Source organism: Pinus tabuliformis, chromosome 8 (genome assembly GCF_031772625.1).
Source record: "Pinus tabuliformis cultivar Carrire ecotype Pingquan chromosome 8, CPIR1, whole genome shotgun sequence".
Classification (NCBI taxonomy): domain Eukaryota; kingdom Viridiplantae; phylum Streptophyta; class Pinopsida; order Pinales; family Pinaceae; genus Pinus; species Pinus tabuliformis.
The window spans coordinates 1,298,371,531-1,298,397,804 of record NC_142294.1 but is presented as its reverse complement, the minus strand read 5'-3'; the positions used below and the strand labels follow the sequence as shown (position 1 = coordinate 1,298,397,804).

The following is a 26,274-nucleotide window of genomic DNA, read 5'->3' as shown; positions in this document are numbered from 1 at the left end:
GTTATTGGGTATTGACCCCAGATCCATTAGACTATTAAACTCCTGGGGGGGATGGGATTCATCGGAGCTGATGTATACTCAGCAGAGCTTGGTAGGGAGCTGAGGATTATCAATGTCTACGGACCTTGTAACAACAGGCTCATTTTCTGGCAGCAGTTACTCGATTTTGAATATTTTCAAGCAGAGAACATCATTATAGGGGGGATCTCAATTTCTCACTGGGACATGTTGAATCCTAGGGCATGAATGCTCAAATGGACTCGCTATCGGATGGGATCTTGCCCCTACTGGAGGATCACCAGTTGATTGATATACCCATGCCCTGCTTAAAGCCCACCTGGAGAAATCAAAGGACCGAGGATGCAACACTAGCCAGAAGATTGGATCGTTTTCTGGTTAAGGAGACTTTAATGGATCAATTGCCCCTTTATTGACAATGGGTGGGATCAGGGGGTTATCGAATCACCATCCCATATATCTGGAGATTGCTGGCGGTGTAAGAAAACCCAATGCACCTTTCAAGTTCAATTCAACCTGGCTTAAAGATGATAGCTATATACAGATGATCACACAGAACTGGAAATCCATTGCTGCTCAGCAAGGTCTATCAGCCTCCGAGATATTTGCAAATAAAATGGCAATCCTAAAACAGAAATCTATTAAATGGGCAAAGAGTAAGAGGATCAAAGACGAGCAGAGCCTGAGAGACATTGAACTGGAAATTGAACAATTGAGTGGATCGGAGAGTCGAGGGTTCATCTCTGCTAATGCTAAAGAAAATTTGATCCGACTTGAGATCGAGCGGAATAGGATCTTGAAAGATAGGGAGGAAACTTGGCGACTCCGAAGCAGGGCCATCTGGTTAAAGGAGGGGTATGAGAACACCAAGTTCTATCATCGTGTTGCAAATGGGTGTCAGGCCATTAATACCATCTGGCAACTTGCGGATGAGGAAGGAACCCCTACAAAGACCTTCCATGAACTGGCCAATCTTGGTATATTGCATTTTGGGCGATTATTCAAAGCTCCCCCAGAAGCAAATCTTGCAGAGATCATTAGGGTAGTTGGTCTTTTCCCCAGATATGTGGACCAAGATACAGGTGAAGAACTACTTACTCCAGTATCCATGGGGGAATTAGAGGCTACTATAAAGTGGTTTAAGAAGGATAAGAGCCCTAGACCAGATGGATGGTCGATCGAATTTTACATTGCATTTTTTGACATGATTGGACAGGAGCTACTTCAAATCATAGAAGAATGCCGAACTAGTGGGCGAATGTATGATGCTTTCAACTCTACATTTATCGCTCTCATCCCCAAGTCTGATGACCCACAGAGCTTTGAAGAATATAGGCCCATATCCCTTTGCAATTGCATATACAAGATAATTGCCAAGATCATTGCAAATCGCCTCAAGCCCATATTATTTGAGCATATATCTTTGGAGCAATTTGCATTCCTTGACCATCGACAAATTCACGAAGAAGTGGGCACAGCACAAGAAGCCCTTCACTCCATCAAAACAAAGAACCTCAAAGGCATGATACTTAAGATTGATTTGGCAAAAGCATTTGATCGCACCTACTGGCTATACATTCGAATGCTATTAACCCATCTTGGATTTCCTCTACCATTCATCCAATGGATTATGTGCTACATATCCAATGTATCATATAGTGTTTTGATCAATGGATCATCATCCTCCTTCTTCCATGCAGAAAGAGGATTGAGACAAGGATGCCCACTTTCCCCTCTACTTTTTCTAATGATCATGGAAGGTATGAGTAGACTCATCTCGGTGGACCAAACACAGGGTAGACAGAGGGGTATCAAGATCGCAAACAATTGCATTCTCACACATCTCCAATTTGTGGGCGACATTCTCATATTTCTGAATGGATCATTAGGGGATTCTAGAGCATTTGCGGCCGCATTTCGATTATCCTGCTTCACTACAGGCATGCAATGCAATCATAAATCCACCCTATCGGCCTTTCGGTGCAACCAAAATGAGATCCATTCAAAACCATCAAACTATCGGATTGTTGATTGGGTATGGTTGGTTGTGAAAATTGAAAGAAGACTAAATATCTAGCATCATAGGTGGCTGTCTAGAACGGGGAGACTGATTCTCATCAAATTTGTCCTAGAGGCCACCCCGATTTACTGGATGTCCTTAGCATGGATACCAAAGGGCATCATTAAAAGAATACAACATTTATGCTGCAGATTTCTCTAGAGGGGTAAACAAGCGGATCACACCTCTGCCTAGGTCCGATGGGACAAAATCACACTTCCAAAGAAATTGGGGGATGGGGCTTAAAGAATCTAGATTATTTTGCAAGTGCTCTGGCTGCAAAAATGGGTTGGAAGGTCCTATCATCCAAGAACCTTTGGACAGAGGTTATCTATCAAAAGTACATTTCCCCATTACATCTACATCATTGGATTAGGCTACCTACATGGGACAGGAACAACATATCTATGGTCTGGCGAGCAGTACTCAACACTTTGAATCATGTACAGGATGGATTGACTTGGAGAATTGGCAATGGTCGCTCTGTTCGGATTGGCATGGACCCCTAGATTGGTTGTGGGAATGCTCATTTACTCCCACTGGGACTGATACAACATCTATCGGACTCGGGACACACCAATTTGGCACAAATTGCAGATCCAGAGCACATTAATATGTTCCGGCAGGCATGGAAAAACACTATCACACTGAATATCCCACCATGCTGGCTGGTTAATTGGCAAAATTATATAACAACATTGATGGAAGCGCATGTCCAGATTACAGAGTGGGAGGATGAACTAAATTGGTCTCACTCACCAAATGGGAAATACTCCCCCAAACATGGATACCTGCTTATAAATGTTGAACATAGACCCATTGCATCAAAGTGGTGGTGGGTTGTTCTTTGGAAGTTGAAGACGACCCCTAGGGAAAAACTGTTCATGTGGTGCATCCTTCATAATAAGGTTCCTACAGCAGACATCCTACTTAAACGCACATTTCATGGTCCGACCTAGTGCGTATTGTGCAAGAAGGAAATGGAAACATGTGATCATTTATTCCTAAATTGCACAACCACTACATCCATCTGGTCCGAGGTTACTGCACAATTACAGATTCAGAACAATTGGACAGGACTGGATACTCGGGAGGCATGGCACCGATGGTGGACAACTGCTCATACACACAAGTGTCGGAACCTACCTGTAATGGTTTGCTGGTATATTTGGCTACAACGGAACAAGATAATATTCACTGATACTGTACCATGTTGGGCCAATATCATAGCTTCACTCACCACTGATTATCTAAGTTTACTAGAGGAAACCCGTGACCCTCCTGCACGCAACATCATAGCTGAAATCATTGATTATGATATGCCATGGGCTTATTTTGATGGATCGACACAACAACATGGATGTGGGGGAGGCATACTCCTTCATATCAATCATACACACTCCTACATGATTCAAATGGGATTGGGGGGGGGGGGGGCAAATAATTTTGCTGAACTTATATCTCTCTGGCATTTACTATATTTTGCACTTGTCAAAGGATGTCGAAATTTGCAGATTTTTGGTGACTCGCAGATCATTATTAAATGGTTTAATCAACAAATTATTTGTCACACACACACACTACGACACATACTAGATGATGCTTTGAGACTGAGAACACATTTTGACATATCTTCTTGTCATCATATTTACAGGGAACGCAACAATATTTCTGATTTCCTATCCAAGGAAGCCACGCACCTGCCAAGGGGCATCTAGTTGATCCAAGAGCAACAAGATATGGAATCATACAGCTACTATCATCACCCATTCATGGATGGGCAATTTTGATGGGGCCAAGGGCCCTGATTTTTTAGTATTTTATGACACAATTTTGATGTATATATTTGAATTATAGCATATTTATGTCTATATATTACTGAACTTTCATATGTAATTATTCATAGCAGTCTCCCTTCGATGGGATCGACATATTTTTTGAGACAACAGCACAGATAGTGGCTAGACCACTTATAACTCATATGCTACCTAGCATCTTCAGCATGTAATTTTCCTTTTTATAATGAAAACTATGATTTTTCCATGGGAAAAAAAAGAAGACTAAGCAAGAAAGAAAATACAACACAAATGACACCATTATTTTTGGACAAATGCCCGGAAAATATCCAATGCGGGAAAACCGGTGCAACAATTCTGAGGGTTTATTATTATTAAGCAGTAGCAAATTCTAGATACCTCACGGGTTATTCAGTTACAAAGAGCGAAATGTTGGCAAAAATATTTGTGAGATTACCTCACACAATCACTTGAGAAAAATCTTCGCCGATCCGTTCACTGGATGAGGTGCCTTTGGCAACCCTACGCTGTCCTCACGCAATCCCTACGTCAGCCCCTATAGGCACTGCATCACCCATCCCACTGATCGATTTGTTGCCCGGAGTCACTACTCTCAGCCTCCCGATCTCACATCTCGGCTCCCGGCTTCTGAAACTGACTCTGCTGCAAAATTTCGGACTCTCTCTCACCCTCTGTGCTACCTCTGCGTGGCCCTGCATCAGCCTTTGCATGAGAGCTATTGGATCACTCTCTGCCTCTCTCCGTTGATGATTATCCGGCTAAGAAAATCTCTCTCCAGATGTTATCTCTGCCCCTCAACTGCAAGAAATCTACTCGACTAGAATTTCCTCCTGAGAACTTCACTTCAGAAATTCGATCTCTTAATCTCTCGGTGTGTTTTCCAAATGACCCTCAAGCTTCCTTAAATAATCTTCTCCTTGACATTCAACAGCCCAGATTAAAAGCTAATCAACGGCTAAGATCATTTTAGCTTGATCATCGTCTTCTTCTAGAAGTTACACTCACAATTAGATTAATACCCATTAATATTTTTAATTTCCAAAATTAGACTTACGGTCCCATTAAAAAATATTAATTATTTTAATAAAATTGTTTGTAGGTGGAATTTCCCAAAACACTTTTTGGATTCTTTGGAATACATGTGCTCAAGCTTCCCTACAAAATTTGAGGCCTAGAGCACATCCGATGCTACCCCAAATCAATAAAAAGTGGTTGGAAGTCATCTAATCTCACTTAGCTCTTGTTTCTTACATCTAGTAGATCTTGGATAAGTGTTTAATTGAGTGATTGGGTGATTTTTTTATTGCTGCAATCATATGTTTATTTGCTGATCCATTTTTCTTCTCTGCACCATTGGCATCTATTTGCATTCTTGCATCAACACACACAAGTGCTCTAATCAAGTTGATAAATGTTTAATAAGATTGGTTGATTGCTCTAATTAACATTGTTGGATAATTGGATACATTGATCATTATTGAATTGGCTTCACTCTCACAACCTACTATAGAGACTAGCTTCAAAACAGTTAAGAAGAAGGATACGTTTAGAATAGGCATAAAACTTAAAATAAATCAAGATTTTGCATCTCATCTAGATTGTAGGATTTGCATCTCATTTAGGATAGTGAAGCATCGTCAAGTGACCATTGTCCATCCAGTAACTTGGTAAATAATTTGTCTTGAGCAAGTAATTGACTCCATTTAAGGCACTGGTCTTCCACAATAATCTGATTAAATCATTTAACTTGTTATTTCAACCGAGTTGCTAGGCCATTCAATTGTGTCTCCCGGACTTGTTGGTTGCCAACAAGTCTCCCATCTTCACATTTCATAGGGACCACCGCCCATAGCTTGCTATAGGCAGAGAGCTAGAATGGAGAGAGCGGGGATCAGAGTGACAGCGCACGTCCTGAGCATTGTCGCATCTTACTTGTACAGTTTGGGTGACAACACTACATAGCACAGAAATTTCAGGCAAAGCTTCAACCTCATTTTAGAGAACTTTGAATGTCTCCCTAGTGAGGAGATTGGGGAGTCTACTTCAGGGCTTCCACAGGGACTATTGCAGGCATATTCACTTAGTTCTGCAAGCTGGTTGGGCACAGAATGCAATTTGCACCACTCATTTGGAGCAGCTATAAAGGGTGTAAGGTTATGGGATTTTGCGGAGTCATTTGTCATTGTTGAGGCCAGAGTTTTAGGGAGATTTATAGGGCTGAGATTGAGTAGGTAGATTTTCTGGGCCAAATTTCTCTCATTTTGCAGTGTGCAAGGCTCACTGGCTGAAGCTTGCGCAGAAGAGAAGATCAACTAGCTCCGAGAGAGTTTTGGCTAGACAGAAAGCCAGCGTCCAAAGGAGACTTTGTGTGGAGTTTTGGTGGCATTCCAGCAGTGGTTTGGGGCAGATTTGAGCAGAGCATCTTCAGTAGTATATAGAGCTAGTCAGTCTGGGCAACTCGCACCTTTTGGGGCTCTTCAGGGCAGTTGGAATTAGGCCAAGATCTTTTTTGGTTTTGGTGGATTCGGTGTGGGAGCTCCAGGCTAATTTTTCAAAATTTTCTGAGCAGATTTGAGGGCAGAAACTCCAGTTCTTCTTCAGCAGCAGTAGCATAATATTATGGACAGTGTGTGCTTCCTATTTGAGTCATTTCTAGCACTTCGGTCTTCACATTCTCAACTGGATTTTGCATTGCTTGCAGAAGCAAACCCAGGTTTTATTGTTCTTACTCTATTGTACCCAAATCCCAGCAGTATTAATAAAAATGGCTCAGATTTCTTGCCCAGATTTTATTGTTTACTGATTTTACTTGCATGTTTTAAATTTTGTTTATGTACCCTTGTACATGACTTTGATTTTCACTATTATTTCCTAGTTGGAATATTACAAAACATCCTCAAACAATTAAAGGTAATATCAAAAATTTAAGTAAAAGGATGAAACATTACCATTAATTGCTAGCATCTATGGTGCAAATTGATGGTGAAACCATATTTAAAATTAAAAAAAATTAAATTTAAAAAAAAGTCTTAGAGGCTTCTCGAAGTCTCATTAATTCATAGTTAACTGCTAATTAGGTATTAAACCAAAAAGTTGGGTCCCAACAATCAAATAAAGAAAAAACAAACATTTTTTTTTGGAAATGTGCTTTATGGACACTGAAACACGTTCCCCCAAGTGTTTCAAGCGTGTTTCAGCCACATTTCAGCATTTTGGTAGAGGAACATGACTGATACTCTAGTGCATGGGGGAGGGTCGAGCTTCATTCCAGGTTTACATCCGTAACAAGACAGGTTCCCATTTATCACAAATTTAGGAAAAAAAAAGTATTTCCACAACATTTTTATCATGGACATTCTTCCTTTATAATTTAACGCGTCATGATGTCAAACTAGATCTGAATTAACCTTTACTTGATAAAGAGGTAGTGCGTCTCTCTAACGACAAAATATGACAACAAGATGATTCATTCAAATATACAAGCATGTGTATTGATGAAAAAATCAGAGAGAGTAAAATCTTACCAGCTGAGATAATAGCAAATGAGATAAACACTCCCACCACTCCAAACAACATAATAGTGACAAAGTTGTGAAAAAACTGTTTCTTTTTAACTTGAAACCTATTAAGATGGTGCAAAAGATCATTAGAACGTCTTATTAAATATAGAAAAGAGAAAATATGCCAACTAATATTGTAATTCTTATTCATTAGAAGTAACATGGTCTACCTAGATTGTTTGATCTCAAATTTCAATACCCAATCTTTAAACAAAAACACTAATGTAGGAAAATGCTCAGGACAATTTTGTGAGTATTAAAGCACTTTACACATATTATTAACTGGACCACAACATCAAAAAGTATGGACTTATATGTGTGAGAATTAGCAAGCTTACCCAGCATTGAAGATTATAGGTGGAAGAAGATATATGAAAAAGAGTTCTTCATTAAAACGCAAAATATGAGAACTCGTGCCTCCACTAAATAGAAGAACTATAAACCCCGCACAACACCCCTACACAAGAAAACAAAGCAAAACTGCATATGAATTCAATGGATTGCGGAGAAAATTGTCAAGACAAGTAACCACTTGAATGTCAAAATAAGTATTTGCACATAAAACTTGTAAATGTCTCTGCAACATATTTCAATAGAATCCTTAAATATACAAAACGAACAAACAAATGAGTGGCCAAGAGAAAATAAAACATGTAGATTTAGTTTCTTCATAAACTTGCAAAAACACCGTGCATTGCCTTCAAACACAATTATAAAAAATATGCAATCAGAATTCTGGTGGGCATCCCTAATGGTTCAAATTTTCAGAAAAATCACTTTCCCAGTTGAAAGCCAGTTAGAGTTCTCAGGGATGTATCTTGTACATGACTACAGGATGTACATAATGCAACTATGAAGACAAGTAACTTTAAATGAATTGCTGGCCTTAATTACTGGAGATCTATATTCATTTGCCAATGAAATGGATTTTTCAGTTTTTTATAGATCACTTTGTTGGATACAGAAAGGACCTTACTGGCCACCATACAAGATTCTAGTCAAACAATTATGTTTATCACTGAGAAAACAATAGTACACCATGATTCAGCACGCAAAGATCAAATTTATATACAAAATCTAGAGCCTATAATTGTCATGTACAACAGCTGCATACTGGGATACTGTTTACAGACAATTGAGGCAGAACAGGGGGCATTTCTGAGATGCATTCACATGCAATCTCTCTGTCCTGGCAATTAGGTGAAACATAGGAAAAGGAAGAGGTGTTTTCCAAGAGATTGGGTTTGCATGGGATGACGCTGAGATTAAGGTGAGTATTATTTTACACCAAGTGGGCCTAATGGTTAAGAAAATGTATTTCCTCCTAAGAGGTTACAGTTTCAAATTCAGAGGAGGTAGAGTATGTCGTATGTACACCTCCATAGACTTTAGGAGTCAAATCGATGCACGGAGGTGGGTCCCTCATCCCACAAACAAGGGAGTCTCATACACCATTTTGATGTTTGGATTGGCCATAACCTTAAAATTAGATTATTATTATTCTATTATTTTAATATATTTATGAAACATAATCTTACTTAGCTTGATGTGCTTTACCCACTAAAATCAAGTAGGAACCATACATGCAGTGGATGAACAAAAAGGAGGAGGAGATTAGAGGAGTAGAAGATTTGGATAGTGGCAACCCCCGTGGAACTCTCAAGCCCTTTTGTATTTGATGTACTGGTTTACACAAGCACACTCACTCATAGCTGCGGTATAATAACAGCCTCTACTGCCAGCTATCCATGTGCATTTAGCTTATAGAATTAACTTTGTTGAATTGTTGCGGAAGAAGACATACAATTATTAATTACCAGTAATCTAAAATGCATTTTGATTAGTAATATGGAGCTTGATAGCTCAATTTGTTGAATGCACATACATACTATTGTTTACAACACAAAGACTAGAACAAGTTGAATAAGTGGGCAAGGACTAGCAAACTGCTACCCCCAAAAGCTCCATCATACAAAGTTAAATGGCTCTCAGCCCAGGGCCTTGTGAACTTCAATTTTTTTATAAACTAAATAAAAAATAAATAAATAGTACCAGCTCTATTTAATCATGCAACCCATAATAAATGAATTATAGCTCATGATCTCTAAGTGGATAATTTTTGCCATCAACACAAAAACTACCAGGGACCTGACCATGTGGCAAGCTCCATAAATTACACGTAACATGATATGTAAACAGATCAAACCAGCCAAGAAAAGAAAAAAAAATTAAATTATTAGCAGAAGGTGTCATGTCCCCATTTTTATTCTTCTTCATAGTACATCCAGGGTGGATTTCCAGGATAGTGGATGACCAGGTCAGTGGAACAGGTTTATGCCATCAGGGGTCTCGATGGAGTTTTGAGGAGTTTTTATGGGATTTGATGGCATTCGCTTGGCATATTCCATCATCAGCGCGGTTTGCCTTCCATTCTGTTGCATTCCAACAAATTTCAGAAATCAGCATTATTATTGAGCATAACTTAATTAATTGTGCTCGAGTGGCATTCCAGTGAGATTTATTGATGGAACACCTCAGTCTAATAGCTCGTTGGAACCAGAACGAGAAGATCTACATGATGGGACCTTTTGATGGGAGTATCAGTGACCTAAGGAGACATGGTGGACAATTTACCCTTTTCCTGCATTAAAAAGAATATTTTAATTAAAATAAAAGATGGAAAAGTGTTCCAGGATTAAAATAATAATAAAATAAAATATTCTAGAGGAGTCCATCAGATCTATAAAAGAGGAGGAGGATGCCATTGGAGGACATCTTGGTTTTGACATTGTTTCTTGTATGTGAGGTTGAGAACCCAGTTCTCTACTCCAGTAGTAGCCCCAGCCCATAAACCCTCGGGTGATTCAGTGAGAGTGGGCGAGCACCCATCTCTTCCCTTGGTGAATCCATTTAGGGTTCACAGGTTGCAGTGTATTGTTTTTCAGTTGTTTGGAGGCCAATTTGTGGCATTGTTGTAGATCTGTTTGAGGCCAAATTATCTCAGCTGTATGGGTTGTATGTGCATGTAAAACCCCAGTTATCTAATATAATAAAGCTGAGAGTTTTCTTATTCATTGTGTTGTGAGATTGCAGTGCTCTATTTGTTTATTTTTACATGGCAATCTTCTGTTTATGAATAGAATTTGTATCTGGAGTTTTTCTGTGTTAAAAATTCGAGCTTGTTCCAAATTTTTCTCATGTGGGACATTACAGTGGTATCAGAGCCTTGGTCTTGGCTCAACTTGCAGGTTTTCAGTTTTTCAACTACAGCTACTATTGAAGGGGTTTTCTAGAGAAATCGAAAACCCACCTTCTGCAACAAAATGAGAATTTGTTAAAAGGAGCTCGGCAATTTTATTTGTGAATATGCGACAAATTGACAAATTGTTGCATGCAGAATAAAAATTCAATGAAAGTGCGCCATGAAATATCATCAAAGTTTGAAGGACCAAATCATTCTGATTTATTTAAAAGAGGCCGAGGATCAAATTGAAAGTGGGGCCAAATTAAGCTTGGTCTAATTTCTCCATGTGGGTCGTATTTCTGAATGGGGTCGTGAGAGGGGGCTGTGAAGATATATAAAAAAAAATATATATATATATATAGATATATATATATATATATATATATAGAAGGGTAGACAATTTTATTATGTGAAAGCCAAGCATAATGCAAAGTAATTTGACGGCAAATTCCATTATGCCAAACCTCATCGATTATTTGGGGGCTCTCATGTATACCAAATTATTTCTTGTTGCAGCAGCGCAATATAACAAATCTTGACCGGAGTTCATTTTCGAGCCAGAGAAAGGGATCGATTGCAGGGAAAATAGAGGCCAAGTCTTCCTACCCAGGAAAAAGCCGTAAGCTCAGAAACCAATCGCTCCAATTTTTGGACGTGATCTTGCTCCAGCAGGACCGAGGGTGGATTACCAGACCACCACGATTTTTCTCAAGGGCCAAAATCATCATTCATTCAAGAGGCCGACATTATTTCAGCAGCTCGAATTTGTGTTTTAAGGATCTGCTCACATATGGTGTCTAGTTGTAAGTGTTAGTGGCTCAATTTACATTGTAAACGAGTAGCTCCAGCTTCCAGACAAGACCAATCTTAAGTCTCGGTCAAATCAACACCAGCACGAAATTGCCATACGCTAGGAAGACAAGTCGTGAGCCTAATATCACCAGCGAAGTTGAGTTCTCTCTAATGAATCGAACTCTGGAGAAGAGATTGAGGCTGATGTAGTTCTTCTGGGGCAATTGCACCACGCCATAAAAGTCGTGTTCCAAGTTTCAGTGGAGTTATCACTGACTGGAGTCGACTTTCTTCGGGTGGCAGCATTGACACTCATTGACTGGAGTAGTTGAGTGTATCGAGCCTGGTAACAGAGATACTATTTTTTTTTGGGAGAAATTTAATATGCTTGTGACCGCGTGACTATTTGTCTGGAGGAAGCAGCCAACATAAAGAATTAGTGGCCACTTATGAAGGGGAAGACAATGTACGCTATATACACCTGTAGCAGAAGTTGCATCATTGTTGATTCAAATTTAAAGAAGGGCCGAGTTGGGGTCTTTCCATGAAGGCACTCGCTCAGTCTATTAATTGATTCTAGAAAGTACACAAGAAGCTGGGCCAAATTCTAAAGAAGTATATATTTCCATTTGGATGCTTTCTCAAAGTGGTCACATTTCATAGGTCATCGACACCTTGAATGCAAAGCCATTTTCGACAGTCAAAAGCCATTTCTCAGATTTAATTTACATCTGGAAAGTGCTATCATCCCAAGAGGACGGGACTCATAAGTGTCCAATCGATATATTCATCAGAAGCTGAGAGCCAACGAGGATTGTGTGCCAAATAAAAGGAGGGTGAGCTTTCAGCCTTCAAGCCTGAAGATTACACTATGGGATCTCTCATTACAAAGTCTGGATGTTGAAGTCTGCATAATGGGTTTGTTCCAGGTTCTTCTGCCTCTGTACCTAGTTCATGAAATATGTGTTTGTCTAAAGTCCTTTGCTATGCAGACTTGTGTCAATATTGTGTAAATTTTGGGCATGAGATTTGTAATATTCAGAGTATTTATAGTGTCAACTTGAAGCACATATTCAAACATCAAAATTACCGCTACAACAAAACCCTCCACACTTATCACTTAAAATTCCATTAAACTCAGATTTGAAGTGAGGTTCAAGGGTTATCCACTTCTGTCATGTTTTTTAGTCCTTTAAAGTCAACGTCATTATCAATTGTTGAGTGCATTCTGACACTGGTCAAGGTATTGAGAGTAGCTTGATGCATTGTCCATTGTAGTGTGGCTGCTAGTTTATATGTTGCAGAAACCTGGGTGTGATGTTGTATGGGTGATGTATGTTGCCCTGTGTTAATTAGAGTTGATATGCAAAATTGTTATATTCCATAGCCTTGTATATGTTGTGAAATGATGGAGTTTTTGAAACACCTCATGAACCAGCAAAGTAATACCTCCATGGGCTGCAAGATAGACCAAAAAACAAATCTAACTAACAGGCCTTTCTCAAAAGAGATCCATGGCATTCTTACCCATGAGCAGCCAAGAGATTTGCAGAAGGAGCCAAAGATTGGACACAAGATCCTTGCGCTTGGGACAGATTTGAAGTGCATGAGGGTCACACGGAAAGTTCTTTTCAAACTGGATGAAATAGATGCACTCCTTGCTGAAGTGAACCAGTTAGAAGGGAGAAAACTGATTTGGGCGCTAAAACCAACTATGCTTGCTCTCATACAACCCAAGTTCTTGGGGGGGCCTTGTGAAGGGGTTAAACTTCCAGTTGCATCTTGTCTCAGTCACATCATGATACTAACTGCCCCTAGAGTTCCTCACAATGATGATGTTATGAGGAGAGTTTTCAAGTTGATAGCAGATACTTTTCAGGACTTACACAACAGTGCAGGTCATGGAAAATTTTAGGGGCTAATATTCACAGGTGGGCTAATATTTCATGTTTTCTCCAAAAAAAAGTTTCGCTAATTTCCATTTTTTCTACAAATGATTCACCCAAATTTTATAGTATAAAATTATTTTACCTTACAAATTGCCAAAATTTTATATAGACTATATAAAATCCTTATAAAGTTGAATATTTTCACAAAAATATTGCTAAACATTTTATAGTTTTCATATTAGGTACTAATAAGATTCGCCAAGGTTTCTAAACTTTTAGATAAATGTCCATCCTTAAAATTTTCCCTAGTGCAGGTCCTACCTTTGGGAAGAAGCTTGAGATTTTAGGAGTTATGGCCATGACTAGGGCTTATGAAATCATGTTTGATCTTGAGTGCGATGGTTTGATCCTGCAAATGTTCCAATGCTTCTTCAGCATTAGGAAACATCATTCTGACATAGTCCTAGCGCACATGCAGTCGATCTTATCATCGTGTATGAGAAGCTGTGATGCCATCTGTCAGGTGTTGCAGTCTCTATTGTTGTCTATTTGGAGGAGAGAGCAGTTGGTCTCACCTGTTATTTATGGTCTAGTCGAGAGGTTGGTTGAGCAGAACATGGGTTGTTCAGGAGACAATTGACCAAGGAGGAGCAGCTTAGGTTTGGGGATTCATGCAGCAAGAGTGAGATGAGGAGGAAGGGACTTTGCTTCATCTGGAAGGGACCATGGGGACCTGACCACTCATGCTTGAGTGACACTGAGGAGATGACAGCAGTAGAGCAGGGAGATATTCTTTATGTCTGTCAGGATGAGGACTCTTCGTTGGATGAGTCCATGGGTTCATACAATGACACCTTAGAGGAGCGCAAGCAGTCATATGGAGTTGATGACAGTAGCCCAAATATGTATCCATGTGTGGTAGAGGGGTACGAGGAGCAGTTGATTGTTCCCATGTGGGAAAGAGATCAGGGAGTAGATGAGCGGCTGATGATTCAACATAGAGAGCACATAGAGGAGCATGAGTGATGGCGGATCATTGACATCAAGCCAAATTCATATGATGAGCAGTCTGTGGGTCCTAGGAGAGACATTCAGGATAGTGTGTCACCAATGATGATTCATCATATGATGGAGTGTGAGTCAGTTGAAGAGGATGGAGCGCACAATATGCATGATGAGCCTTTTTGGGAGAACTAGTTGGAGGTTCATATTGAACCTGTGATGATGGAGGATGAGCAGCCACCCTTGGGGTCAATCGTTGATGAGGAGCAGATAGATGTGCAGACAGTTGGTAGGGTGACGATGTTCGCTGACACTTGTCCTCAGGGGATGCTTGAATATGACAGGACAATTTGGCAAGAGATTGGTGGACTGGAAGTGCATGGAGTTTCCTATCAGGCGAGGGAGATGGCAGTGCATACATCTTTGGGTCTACCCACTGATGAGGTGCCAACAAGTGTAGTGGTAGCTAGCTAAGCTGCAAAATTTTTAGGCATCAACCCACTCCAGGAGTACATAGACAGGGCTTGCAGCACAGTTTGGCTACTTGTACCCATTACAAGGAGAGAGACAAGACTTTCTCGATGGATATTGTTGACCAACCAAATAGGGCAGCATGAGTTGAGCATGGACCAGCATCATCATAGTAGACTTGTTCCTTACACAGGAGTCCATGACTTAGATTGGCGGGAGATCATGAGTTGGTATCCTATTGATGGAGTATCATTCTTAGTCAGGAGCAGTGTACTGCAGGATCCCTTAGAGGTGGGGGGAATTACATGCTCTAGTCGACAACAAAATGTGGGTTGGCCACTCATCAGTATCTCAGTGCAACATCAGTATGGTGAGACTGACCTTGGGGTATGCCAAGGATTGGATTGGAGAGAGGTGATGAGCTGGTACACAGTTGGTAGGGCAGCATTCACAGCCAGAGCTACAACATAATAGGAGCCATGTAGCATTAACGCTGCTTCTTGGTGGCATTGGGATTCGGGAGGATCTACAAGCAGCAGGTTGAGTCAGAGATGGACATGGGATCCAGGTATTGGAGGATCCAGTCATGTTTCGATAGCTTGGAGACGTGACATGGACCAATGGTTCGTATGGGATCCAGGCATTGGGTCTCAGTGGCGTTGGGCCACCAGATTGGTCCACATATTTGGATTACTTGAGGGCAAGCAATCTTGGGGCAGGAGGACTATCATGTCCCCATTTTTATTCTTCTTCATAGTACAACCAGGGTGGATTTCCAGGACAGGGGATGGCCAGGTTAGTGGAGCAGGTTTATGTCATTAGGGGTCCCGATGGAGTTTTGAAGAGTTTTTATGGGATTTGATGGCATTCACTTGGCATATTCCATCATCAGCACAGTTTGCCTTTCGTTCCGTTGCATTCCGACAAATTTCAAAAATCAGCATTATTATTGGGCATAACTTAATTAATTATGCTCGAGGTGGCATTCCAGGGAGATTAATTGATGGAACACCTCAGTGTAATAGCTTGTTGGAACCGGAATGAGAAGATCTACATGATGGGACCTTTTGATGGAAGTTTCAATGACATGAGAAGACATGGTGGCCAATTTACCCTTTTCCTGCATTAAAAAGAATATTTTAATTAAAATAAAAGAGGGAAAAGTGCTCCATGATTAAAATAATAATAAAATAGAAGATTCTAGAGGGGTCCATCAAATCTATAAAAGAGGAGGAGGAGGTCATTGGAGGAAATCTTGGTTTTGACATTGTTTCTTGTATGTGAGGTTGAGAACCTAGTTCTCTACTCCAGCAGTAGCCCCCGGACGGAAACCCTCAAGTGATTTAGTGAGAGTGGGCGAGCACCCATCTCTTCCCTTGGTGAATCCATTCAGGGTTCACAGGTTGCAATGTATTGTTTTTCAGTTTTTTAGAGATCGATTTGTGACATTGTTGTAGATTCGTTTGAGGCCAGATTATCTCAGTTGTATGGGTTGTATGTGCATGTAAAGCCTCAGTTATCTAATATAATAAAGCTGAGAATTTTCTTATTCATTGTGTTGTGAGATTGCAGTGCTCTATTTGTTTATTTTTACATGGCAATCTTCTCTTTATGAATCGAATTTGTATCTGGAGTTTTTGTGTTAAAAATTAGAGCTTGTTCCAAATTTTTCTCATGTGGGACATTACAGAAGGTAATGAGGAAGCCTTGGGGCTTAAGGATCAACTTGGTACCATGGTTAATGCAGTGACAGAGCAGCTAGAACAAGAAGACTGGCAGATAGACATCATTTATTACCTTAAGCATATGACTAGTCCTATACACTTTCCAGAGCACAACAGGAGAACTTTGAGGCTCAAAGCCTCAGTATTGTTTTATAGATCAGGTTCTTAGATGGAGGAATCTAGGATTCTCAGATGTGTAAGTCTAGATGTGGCTAAGAATCTTACAACAAAATTTCGTGAACAACGCATTGGTCATTGTTAAATTCTGAACCCTGGCAATTTATTAACCCAATAAATTATCTCTAATCTACTGAATAAAAACACAACTACGATCTTAACATAAAAAATATTCAGCGGAAGAAAATTAAGTTAACCAATGTCACACATGCACAGAATTTTTGCCCAATTAACAATTCTTCATTTGGCATGCACTGGATAGGTATTGGCCTTTGGATTATGGATAATCGACCTCTTTAAAATCAAGCCCTTCAACCCATAGCTCAACCTCCTTCAGGAGTGATTCGTCCCTACAACACAATTCATTTGGCTTGGCTTCAAATATGCAACTCCACCCCTTCAAGACTGGAATTCGGCCCCTTTAGTTTTACCCTTCAGCACTCTAGGAACATGATAATTCTCAGCTTGCTTGAGAATACAACTTTAGCCCGGGCAATATAATAATTTGGTCCACCAAGGAATGTGCAATTTGACCTTTTTACTAGATGAATAAATCGGTCTTTTTAATGGATCAATTTGGTCTCCCTACAAAGATCGCAAATGATCAGCTGGGGTGGCGTTACAACCATCGAAACCAACTGCCACTAGCTAGGGTGTGTATTTCAACACCAAAACTGGGAATACTTGAGGTTTCCCTCTCGCAAGCTACTCGAGCTTCTGTCAAAGTCACAAATAATTCTTCGCATGTCTCCCCTTGAGCTTCCTTCTCTATTTTATAATATTTTCCTCCTTTGAAAACCATGGCTGGTAAGCAAAAACTATGGGTTTGTCATGTCCCTTCCTAAATTAATTTGGAACAAACTTAATTATTATATTATGGGGCCAATTTTGGAGATAGTGGGTCCCATTCGATTTTATTAGGAGATTAGACTTAGGAAAAGTTACACATGGTTAAGTTACAAATGGGGGCCACCCACACTAGGGAAATACGGACTCCCTAGTTCGATTTGCATGGAGGTGGTTAAGTTTTGCATGGAGATAGTTAAGTGAGGGCCCACGATGGAGGTAGTATTGGAGGGAAAAGTGCTCCATGAAAGCTATATAAGGAAGGCAACTCTCCTCATTGCATTCATCTTTTTGGCATATCGATTGCTCTTTGGTTGCTCGAGCTCCTTAGTCGAGTCACTTCTTGTTCAACACGAGTTCTTCAAGTGAAGAGCTCACCCTTTCTTCGGGGGACTTCGAGTGCCACCCTAGGAAGGTTTTTCTTCATTTTTCAGGAGGAGGATCTCATTGTGATTTCCACCAGTTGCATTCATCTCCAGGTGGTGCGTATTACTAGAGGAAGCAGTGAAGAGGAGGTCAAATTTGCTTGTGGTGTCTTGCAGTGGAATTTGGGTGAGAGATTTTCCGGAGAGGAGGCATAGGAGGATTGTTGTCATTTTGGAGAGTTTGGGAGCTAGAGGAGTGTGCTACTTTGCAGGGTGACTTTCGCACTCCTTGGGCCAACACAAAGGCGACACTTGGTGCTCACGTGGAGGGTAGAGTATCAGTCTTTGAGGCTAAACTTTACTGGGGAGGTTAAGGGTGTTATCACTCAGAATTTTCCTTAGAAGTTATCAGAAGAAGGAAGAAACCGAGGTAACCACAAACCAATCTTTTAAGTATAGGCTCTAGCCAACCTATGACTCAGAGAGGGCTCTCTCTATATAATTTAGCTTTGTTTCTTATGGGATTTTAGGCTAGTTCTTAGTGTTCCTTGGGGTTTTGGTTTTGATTTGAAGGTTGGGTGGTGGAATTCTTAGAGCAGATGGATAGAGCTAGGTCTTCAAGCCATTGGGCTATGGAGTCAAAAAATGGATAGCAAGACTAGACCAATTCATTAAAGGGAATGTTCACAGGGCAGGCTAGCAGAGCAAAATGCAAATCTTTAGGCCTAATGGGTGAAGTAATTCTAACCAGGGTGAAAGGGCACTCAAGAATCCTTAGACTGGGATCAGAATGAAGAACAGAGGATAATCATGAACAAAGGGCAATTAAGAATCCTTTGCTATAGATCACAAGAAGTCACCTAAACTAAGGAGCAATCAAGAATTCCTTAACTTAGATTTGTGAAGAAAACATATAATAATGCATAACAATCAAGGCGAAGTGCATTTAAGCAATTTCTGAAATATCATTCCATGTTATAACATTTAGATTTTAGAAATACATAAAAGATTATGGAAAAAACTTGAAGAAAAACAACATTGAACATGAGAGAATACTTATTTGTATTTCGCTTTACACAAGAATCCTATAAAATATCTGATCTTTATTCCTTGATCCAGCAAGCCAATCCAGTCATTGATACAATAGAATTTCTAATTTGAGAGAAAAAGTCTACAGAAATGTTTTGGAATCCACCCCACATACTTTGAATTGTGAAATATATATACAAAAAATTATTACAAAATATCTCAAAACAACTTGAGATTTATTCTAGGAAATACAAATATCTTCTAGCAAGAAGATAGAGACAGCTAATGAACTGTTTCTTGTTGTCCCCTTTATTGTGGTTGTGCTGGCTTTTATAGTTGAATTAGAACCTTTTAAGTTGGTTGATAGTTGTGGCATTTTTACACTGGAGTCTTCTTTACTTTGATCTTTCATATGATACTCTTTGACCATGCTACTCTTTGACCCTACTGCCTTGTTTTCATCTGTTTACCAGGCTTACTTCATATTTATTGTGTGGGAACTTTTAACTGTCAATTCATCACAATAAGTCAATCATAGTTTCCCACCATTCTGCATCTGGTAATTTCACATTTATCATCCTCCTGTAAATCTCATCAGCCTCGGTATATTTAGCAAAATTTGGCTTGGGGAGGAACAAATGTTTTACCTCATGCTGAAGGAAAAAAACAAATTCTCAAATGTGTCATATAATACTTTGCCTGTTGGCAGGCTTTAATGGATGAAGCACTGGCTTGTTCCTTAGCCAATTTTCTAAGTCTATCCCCATAGTCCAACTGTCATTAGTTTATCATGGATGACCATAGGATTGGGCAAACCTTTCTCCCTCAAAATCTGAAATTTGGTCATGAACCTATCAATGGCTATCTGCATATTGTGGCACTTTTCTTCCAAATTAAGCATAAGGTTCCTTTTGGAAAGGACCTTCCTTATTTCTAAAATGGAAGCAGTCCTATCTTCTATATTTAGCTATTGGAGCTCATATCTATTCATGCTGTTGAGGAAGTGGATGAGTCTATTTGCATCCTCTGGCTTATTTCCCAACTCCTCCCTTACTTTCTAGATAGCTTCATTAGCTACCTTTACTAGCTCTGTTTGCTCAAAAATAACTTGGATTGATGGCCAAATATCATTGACAGAGTCAATGATATTAGCCCACAGCGTTTCCTTGGTTTGTCCAAGTGGCTTTTCCAAGGTTAAATCCTTTTCTAGGATTTTGATCCTCTCACCCATTCTTTGGGCCCTTTGTGTTTCTTCTTTCTACTTGAGTTGGGCAAGTTTGAAGTCAATTTCCAAACTTGCCACCTTTTCCTTCAATCTTTTCATCTATGTAGCCTTGATAGACATATCTTCCATGGCTTTCACAAGTTCAGCTACTTTGTCCCCTGATGCACCTACTGTTGTAGTAGATTCTGTTGTTACTGGCAATGTTGTTGCAGGTGGAGCTGTGGGTGCCAGTGATGCTGCTAGTGTAGAAGGAACTATTGTGGATACCGTGGGGATGACAGTTCTGGAAGTTGTGGCCAAGTCACTTTGCTTCGATTGAATTAAAGTGTCCAACTCCTTCTCTGTCTCCTTGAGTTGATCATTCAGCTTCAGGACCAAGTCCATGAGCTCTTCATGTCCTTGCTGGGCTTCTAGGACCTCTAATGTTTGTGGATGATGCAGCTGGGGTATCTTTAGTTGCTTCTTGAGTGCAGCGATATCATCATTTTTCTTCTTAATTAGCTGCTCTGTGGCTTTTATATCGTTGGGATCGTGTCCCAATTCAATTACTAAGTCCTCTAAGGATTTGATCCTTGTATCCTTGACCTGTGAGGAGGCCTTCTCCAACTGGAATTGTGTAGATATGTTGTTTAAGGAATTCTGTAGTTGGTGAGCAGCTATGGCCTTTCCAGTCAAGGTGGAGTATATCATCTCCCCTGTTTGCTTGTGTAGCTCAATCTGGTCTATGGGATGGATACTCTTTGCTAGTACTTCAAAATATACTTTCTTGAAATCTGAGGTTGATTTTGGTTGTTGAGTTCTAGGCTTGATAAAAGTCATCTGCATTTCCCCCCCTTTGATATCAAAGGCCAACATTAGCCTGGTTTGATTGGTAGGGGTCATCTTCAGGTACTGGGCATAAGTTTGGACCTTAAGCTTCTCATTCCTTGCTTTTATTTCCCTGTACCTTTCCTTGATGTCTTGGTCTTTGTCAGCAGGCATTCTGAAGGAAGATACTTCAAGACTGAGCTGCCTTTCCAACACCTGAGTTTGTGATGTGGAGGGTGTGCCTTCCGATGGGGTGATGGGCCTACTCCTGTTTCCTTCTATGCTAGTGACTTTTGTTGTTTCCTCTATGTATTCCTGTTCAGAGACAAGATTCACTCTCTGTCTTTTTGCTTGGCTTGTATCTGCATAAGTCTGTGAAGTGGCCCTTGCTGATGTGGTGGCCTCCTCCCTACTTCTTTTTAGGCTCTTTTCCTCATTTAGAGGAGTCTGCACAACTGAGGGGGTACTCATGGTTGTCTCTGGTCTACTCTACTGCGTTGGCCTGTCTGACTGTTCTGGCCTGTTTGACTGTTCGGGCCTGTCTGACTATTCTAGCCTGCTTGATTGTTCTGACCTACTTGATTGTTCTGGCACCTGCAGGAAATAACCTCTTCGAGTTGTTTTCCAGATCAATTAGAGCATTCTCTATGTCTATTTTGGTGTTGTCTTGATCAACTAGGGTTCCTTCCACCCATTTTGCTTGGTTGGCATAGGCTTCAATCTCAGGTATGGGATGGTGAATAAAAAGTCCTAGCTTGACCTTTTGCCTCTTCTTGGTAATGAATTCCAAAGGGTCATATCTCCAAACAAAACTTCTCTGGAACTTCATATTCTGTAGTATCAAATTTGCCTCTTTCCCAGCCTCCCTAGAGTTACATATGAAGGGGCCTAGTTGGTCTTTTATTTTGAATTTGGCCTTCTTCTTGGCATTGACAAAGTTTACCTCATCTACATTGATAATTTGCCTATAGTATTCTAATGCAAACAACCTCATAGGGAGGTATCTTGGCAATTTATATGGTGCAAGCATGCAACCATATATCCTGATTTCTGTGTGGTTTTGGTAAAGGTACCAGTTACCCACTTTGGTCTGCTTTGACAATTGAAGGACTCTCTTTATTTCTACACTGATTCTTGGAGGAGGGTTTCCAGTCAACATTGTCATAATTAGATGTACGAATAAGTCAATGAAGTATGAATAAGAGTATGCAGAATGATACTCGTGGATTAATGGGGTCCAAAAAATCACTGACCTGGTTTGACCCTTGGTGTCCAGTTTTTGGAGGGTGAATAGGAATTTCTCTGATTGATAATATAAGAACATATGGTATAAAACTGAGGAGTATTTGAAGACCCTTTCATTCCCCATTCTTGTGAACTACTCATGCATCCTGTCAGCTATGAATGTGACAGAGTCATAAATGGTTGCAGGAGGCTATCCTGGGGTATAGATGGACATGAAAGCCGGGATAATTTCATCGATATACTCACTTGTGTAGTAACCCAAAACACAAGATATCATGGGTACAATATTTCGGCCCCAAGGGGAAAATATAGTTGCTACATATGGAGGGGGGTCTTTAGGGATGTGCTTCTCTTCTCTAATGAAGGTTTGGAGCAATTGGGCCAATTTTGCAAAGCTGAGTTTGGGATATAAGTCCAACAAATCTCCAATTGAGAGGGGAGTTAGGTTTGGCCCTGGTTGGAGCTGTAGCATTTCATTTATAGACTCAGCAGTGATGGTGAAAAGGACCTTCTGGTCATGAGACATGATGGTTTTGTGACTTGGGACATAACAAGCATAGCACATATGCACAATTTCAAGAAAAATGTGGACTTGGGGGAACTGGTACTTGGGAAAATTTGACTCCCAAAGGCCAATTTCATCAGCCTAGTTCAGGAACTTGTCCCTACTTTGGCAATGTATTTTGAGAAAGAGCTTTATGACAGTGGTATCTTTTATCTGGAAATCTTTATCAGCTAGGGGAAGGTGGTCCAGGTCTAAATGGGGTGTAGAGATGGGTCTCACATCCATAGCAATTGGGACAACCATACTCAGTTCTTGTGGATTTGAGTATGGGGGGTAATTTCAAGTTTTTTAGGGAAACAGTGTTCTGCAAGGAGTAGGATTGAGCTCTTGAGCATTTTTAATTAATTTTTAACTTAACTAAAAACGCTCAACAACTGGTTACTTTGAAATTGACAAGGATTTGGTGAATTCTAGTTTAAACACATGGAATTGAGGTGAATTGGCTCTAAGCAGGGTGGCTGGCGACTGCAAGTGGTCGAATGGGCTTTGTATAGGCTACAAGGCCGACTGGGTTGTCTGCGGCGTCTTTGGAGTGAAATTGTACGTGGGTTGACGGCTTCGACGTTTGCAGGTGTCATGCATGCGTACAGAGGCTTGCAGATGAAAATTCAGTGAAAACAAACAATTTTGGAGCTTTTGGCTTTTATACACAAAAAGTTATTTTTTGGTGGATATGGAGTGAATAGTGGTTAATTTGTCATGTAGCAGGATGGCAGTAAGCGGTTCATTTCGCACTGCTTTTGGGCGCTCGGTGGTATTTGGGAGGGGCCACCCGATTCCACTCATCGAATGACACGTAGCATCGGGGGCCAGGGGGAAACCCACTTTATCAGGTGGGTAAAGGACGGACTTCGGGTTGGCCCGATATGGATGAAGGTCGTCGGATGAGGGGGATGATCGCACGGTGATCGGGTGGAGAAGCTGCGCGGAGGCTAGTGGGGGGCCCGGCGGGCACTTAATTACGGCGGTATCAGGGTTTAATAATGGCTTAAAGTGAGATTAGGCTATCGAGGTAATTAACATAGGATTAAAGGGGGCTTTATTAACTTGATCGCAAATCAACCAGTTAAAGGTTTTTGTTGGGTTTTAGGTGAAAATCATAGTTTATAATTAAACTAGTGTGTAGGGTTAATTTATACATAGGAGTTAAATATATACGAGAAATTGAGTTTGTTGGGATTTAATATAATAAAGTTAGTAATTAATAGGGAAAATGGGCGGAAAAGGGAAAAACACTAAGCAAAATGCTTTTTTGTGAATGACAAGTTTTTCACATATTTACATTAATACTTAGGGTAAAGCATTTTTGTCGATTTTTGGTATGAAAAGTGTTTTATATGGGGGAAAATTGCTTTTTCCTAGGCAAAAAGTGTTTTAACCTTAGGAAAAGGAGTATTATTAGGAAAATGAATGAACTGAAGGGGAGACGAACTTTTATGAGGGGAACCTAGTGCTTGATAACCATAAGTCACTGAGCAGAGGGTCCGGTCCCTCCAAAAGTCAGAGAAATGCTCTGAGCCTCTTTAACTTAAAGGTTTTAAGTACTTTGAACTTTATTATGGGGAATTAGTTAAGTACAGAGATGAAATGAATGGGGGAAATTAATTAGTTGACTTTGAAATCCATTTGCATGCTTGATTGTCCATTCATATTTGGAACATATGATGAAAGATGATAAATATGCTTTTTGTCTAATCAATCATCATACTTCTGCAACCTTTCTTCTACTTACCCATCTACTTATCCTACCATTTTTTCTTCACTTTATTAGGGTGCATTTAAGCTAGCAAACCCTTATCAATATTTTCTTTTCTTTGCATAGCAAACTATCTAAATCAAACCTTATATCATCCAAGGGCTCAGATTAAACAGTTGAGCTCCTTTTATTTACTCTACCTATCTAATTATCTGCCAAGATTACACTGTTTGGTCAGATTTTATTCTCTATCTATAAACATAAAATTGAAAACATGAAATAGCCAAGTTTAAACATTTTGACTATCATGGATTGTGGCAAGGATTACAAGCTGCACACAATCATTTATTATGCATAAAATTAAATAGGAGTGGCATTTTGACTTGCACACTTTCCATGGTCTCTTTTGTCTTTTGGGGTTCATATATTTCATTTTTTTGACCTATTTTCATTCTTTTTGTCCTTTGATTATTCTTTTAGGACATACCCTCTTTACATTTTTTAATTTTTTTAATATGGAAAACATTTGTAGAAAGCAAAGGTATGTACAATATTACAAGGCTTAATCTCAGTCAATCAAAATTATGATTCTTATTGGTATAGGAACCTAACAAAGGGGAACATTTGGAGAGGAGATTACTTCATTTTTGGAGAAGTGGAGGAGGTTTTCATTACTGTTCCTTGCAGGTTGTATTTCTTAAGCAGTTTGGCGTAGGGCATATTGGAGGCCGAATTTGGGAGGTTGGATTCAGGGCAAACCCGTTATGAGTTTTTGAGAGTTTTGGCCAACGAGCTTGGGGCTAAAGTTTCAACATTTTCTTAGCACCGAAGACGAGCTTTCTTGCCGTTCCTTTCCAGTTAGCAATCTAGTTTCTGGGAGACAGCGCAAAGCATTAGAGGAGCAGTCATTTTCCAGCTTTGAGATTATTGTTTATCTCCTGGGTTCTATCAAGCTTGCCCTTGAGGCAAGCCTAGTTGCATTCTCCATACTACTGTACTTGCTCCATTTCATTAATAAAATGGCTCAGTTGTTTCTCATTTCTGGAGTATATTGAGTATTTGTTGATACTGATTGTTTAATTTTTCTGTGATAAAAATCTATTTTTCTTTGCATATCACTGTTTATATAACTTTGTAACATTACAGTGGTATTAGAGCTTAGATTTTGGCTCAGCCATGGGAAAACTTTTCTATGAGTGAGGAGGACAGACAGAATATTACTTACAGGAGGCAGAGGTACTGGAGCTGGGAAAGGGAGTTGGAGATTACTCTAGACACGGAGGATCATGGGAAGACTATGGTAGCAGAAGACATGGGTGAGCCAAAGAGTAGGGAAGAGAAAGCCTTCCATAGTCTCTTGAAGGCTTTGAGTGATTTGGCAAAAGGGCAGAAGGAGATGCTAGACGAGATCAAGATGCAGAACCGGGAGCGAAGCACTCACCAGGAGTTTGTATTTGGAGAGACTTCAGGGACCTCTCAACAGTTCGATCACGTTTCATCTACTGCGCAGCGGCCATCCTCGAGTGAGCCAACTCGAGCTACCTTACCCTCTTTCATACCTTTGGCGCAGGGTGAAATTGGTGGAGGAGAGGATTTATCGTTGATGGGGGAGCATTTCCAGGAGCGACAGTCCATGGGGGCAAACTTCAGAGAGGCTCTAACTTTCAGAGACTTTTGCAAGCTCAAACAAAATGAAAAGGGGAAGGGATATGGCACAGAAAACTATGAGTTGCATCGTTCTAT

General features: G+C 40.1%; 1 protein-coding gene across 1 annotated transcript in view; it reads right to left on the bottom strand.

Moving 5' to 3' along the window:
• LOC149240215 (sodium/hydrogen exchanger 4-like) overlaps positions 1-26,274 on the bottom strand; it is a 369,919-nt gene that overhangs the window by 317,721 nt on the left and 25,924 nt on the right. Inside the window, exons 3-4 of the mRNA XM_089373646.1 lie at positions 7,793-7,911; positions 7,419-7,516 (exon numbers count right to left, since the gene is read on the bottom strand). Coding sequence (XP_089229772.1) covers positions 7,419-7,516; positions 7,793-7,911 — 217 coding nt within the window. The remainder of the gene's footprint in view (positions 1-7,418; positions 7,517-7,792; positions 7,912-26,274) is intronic.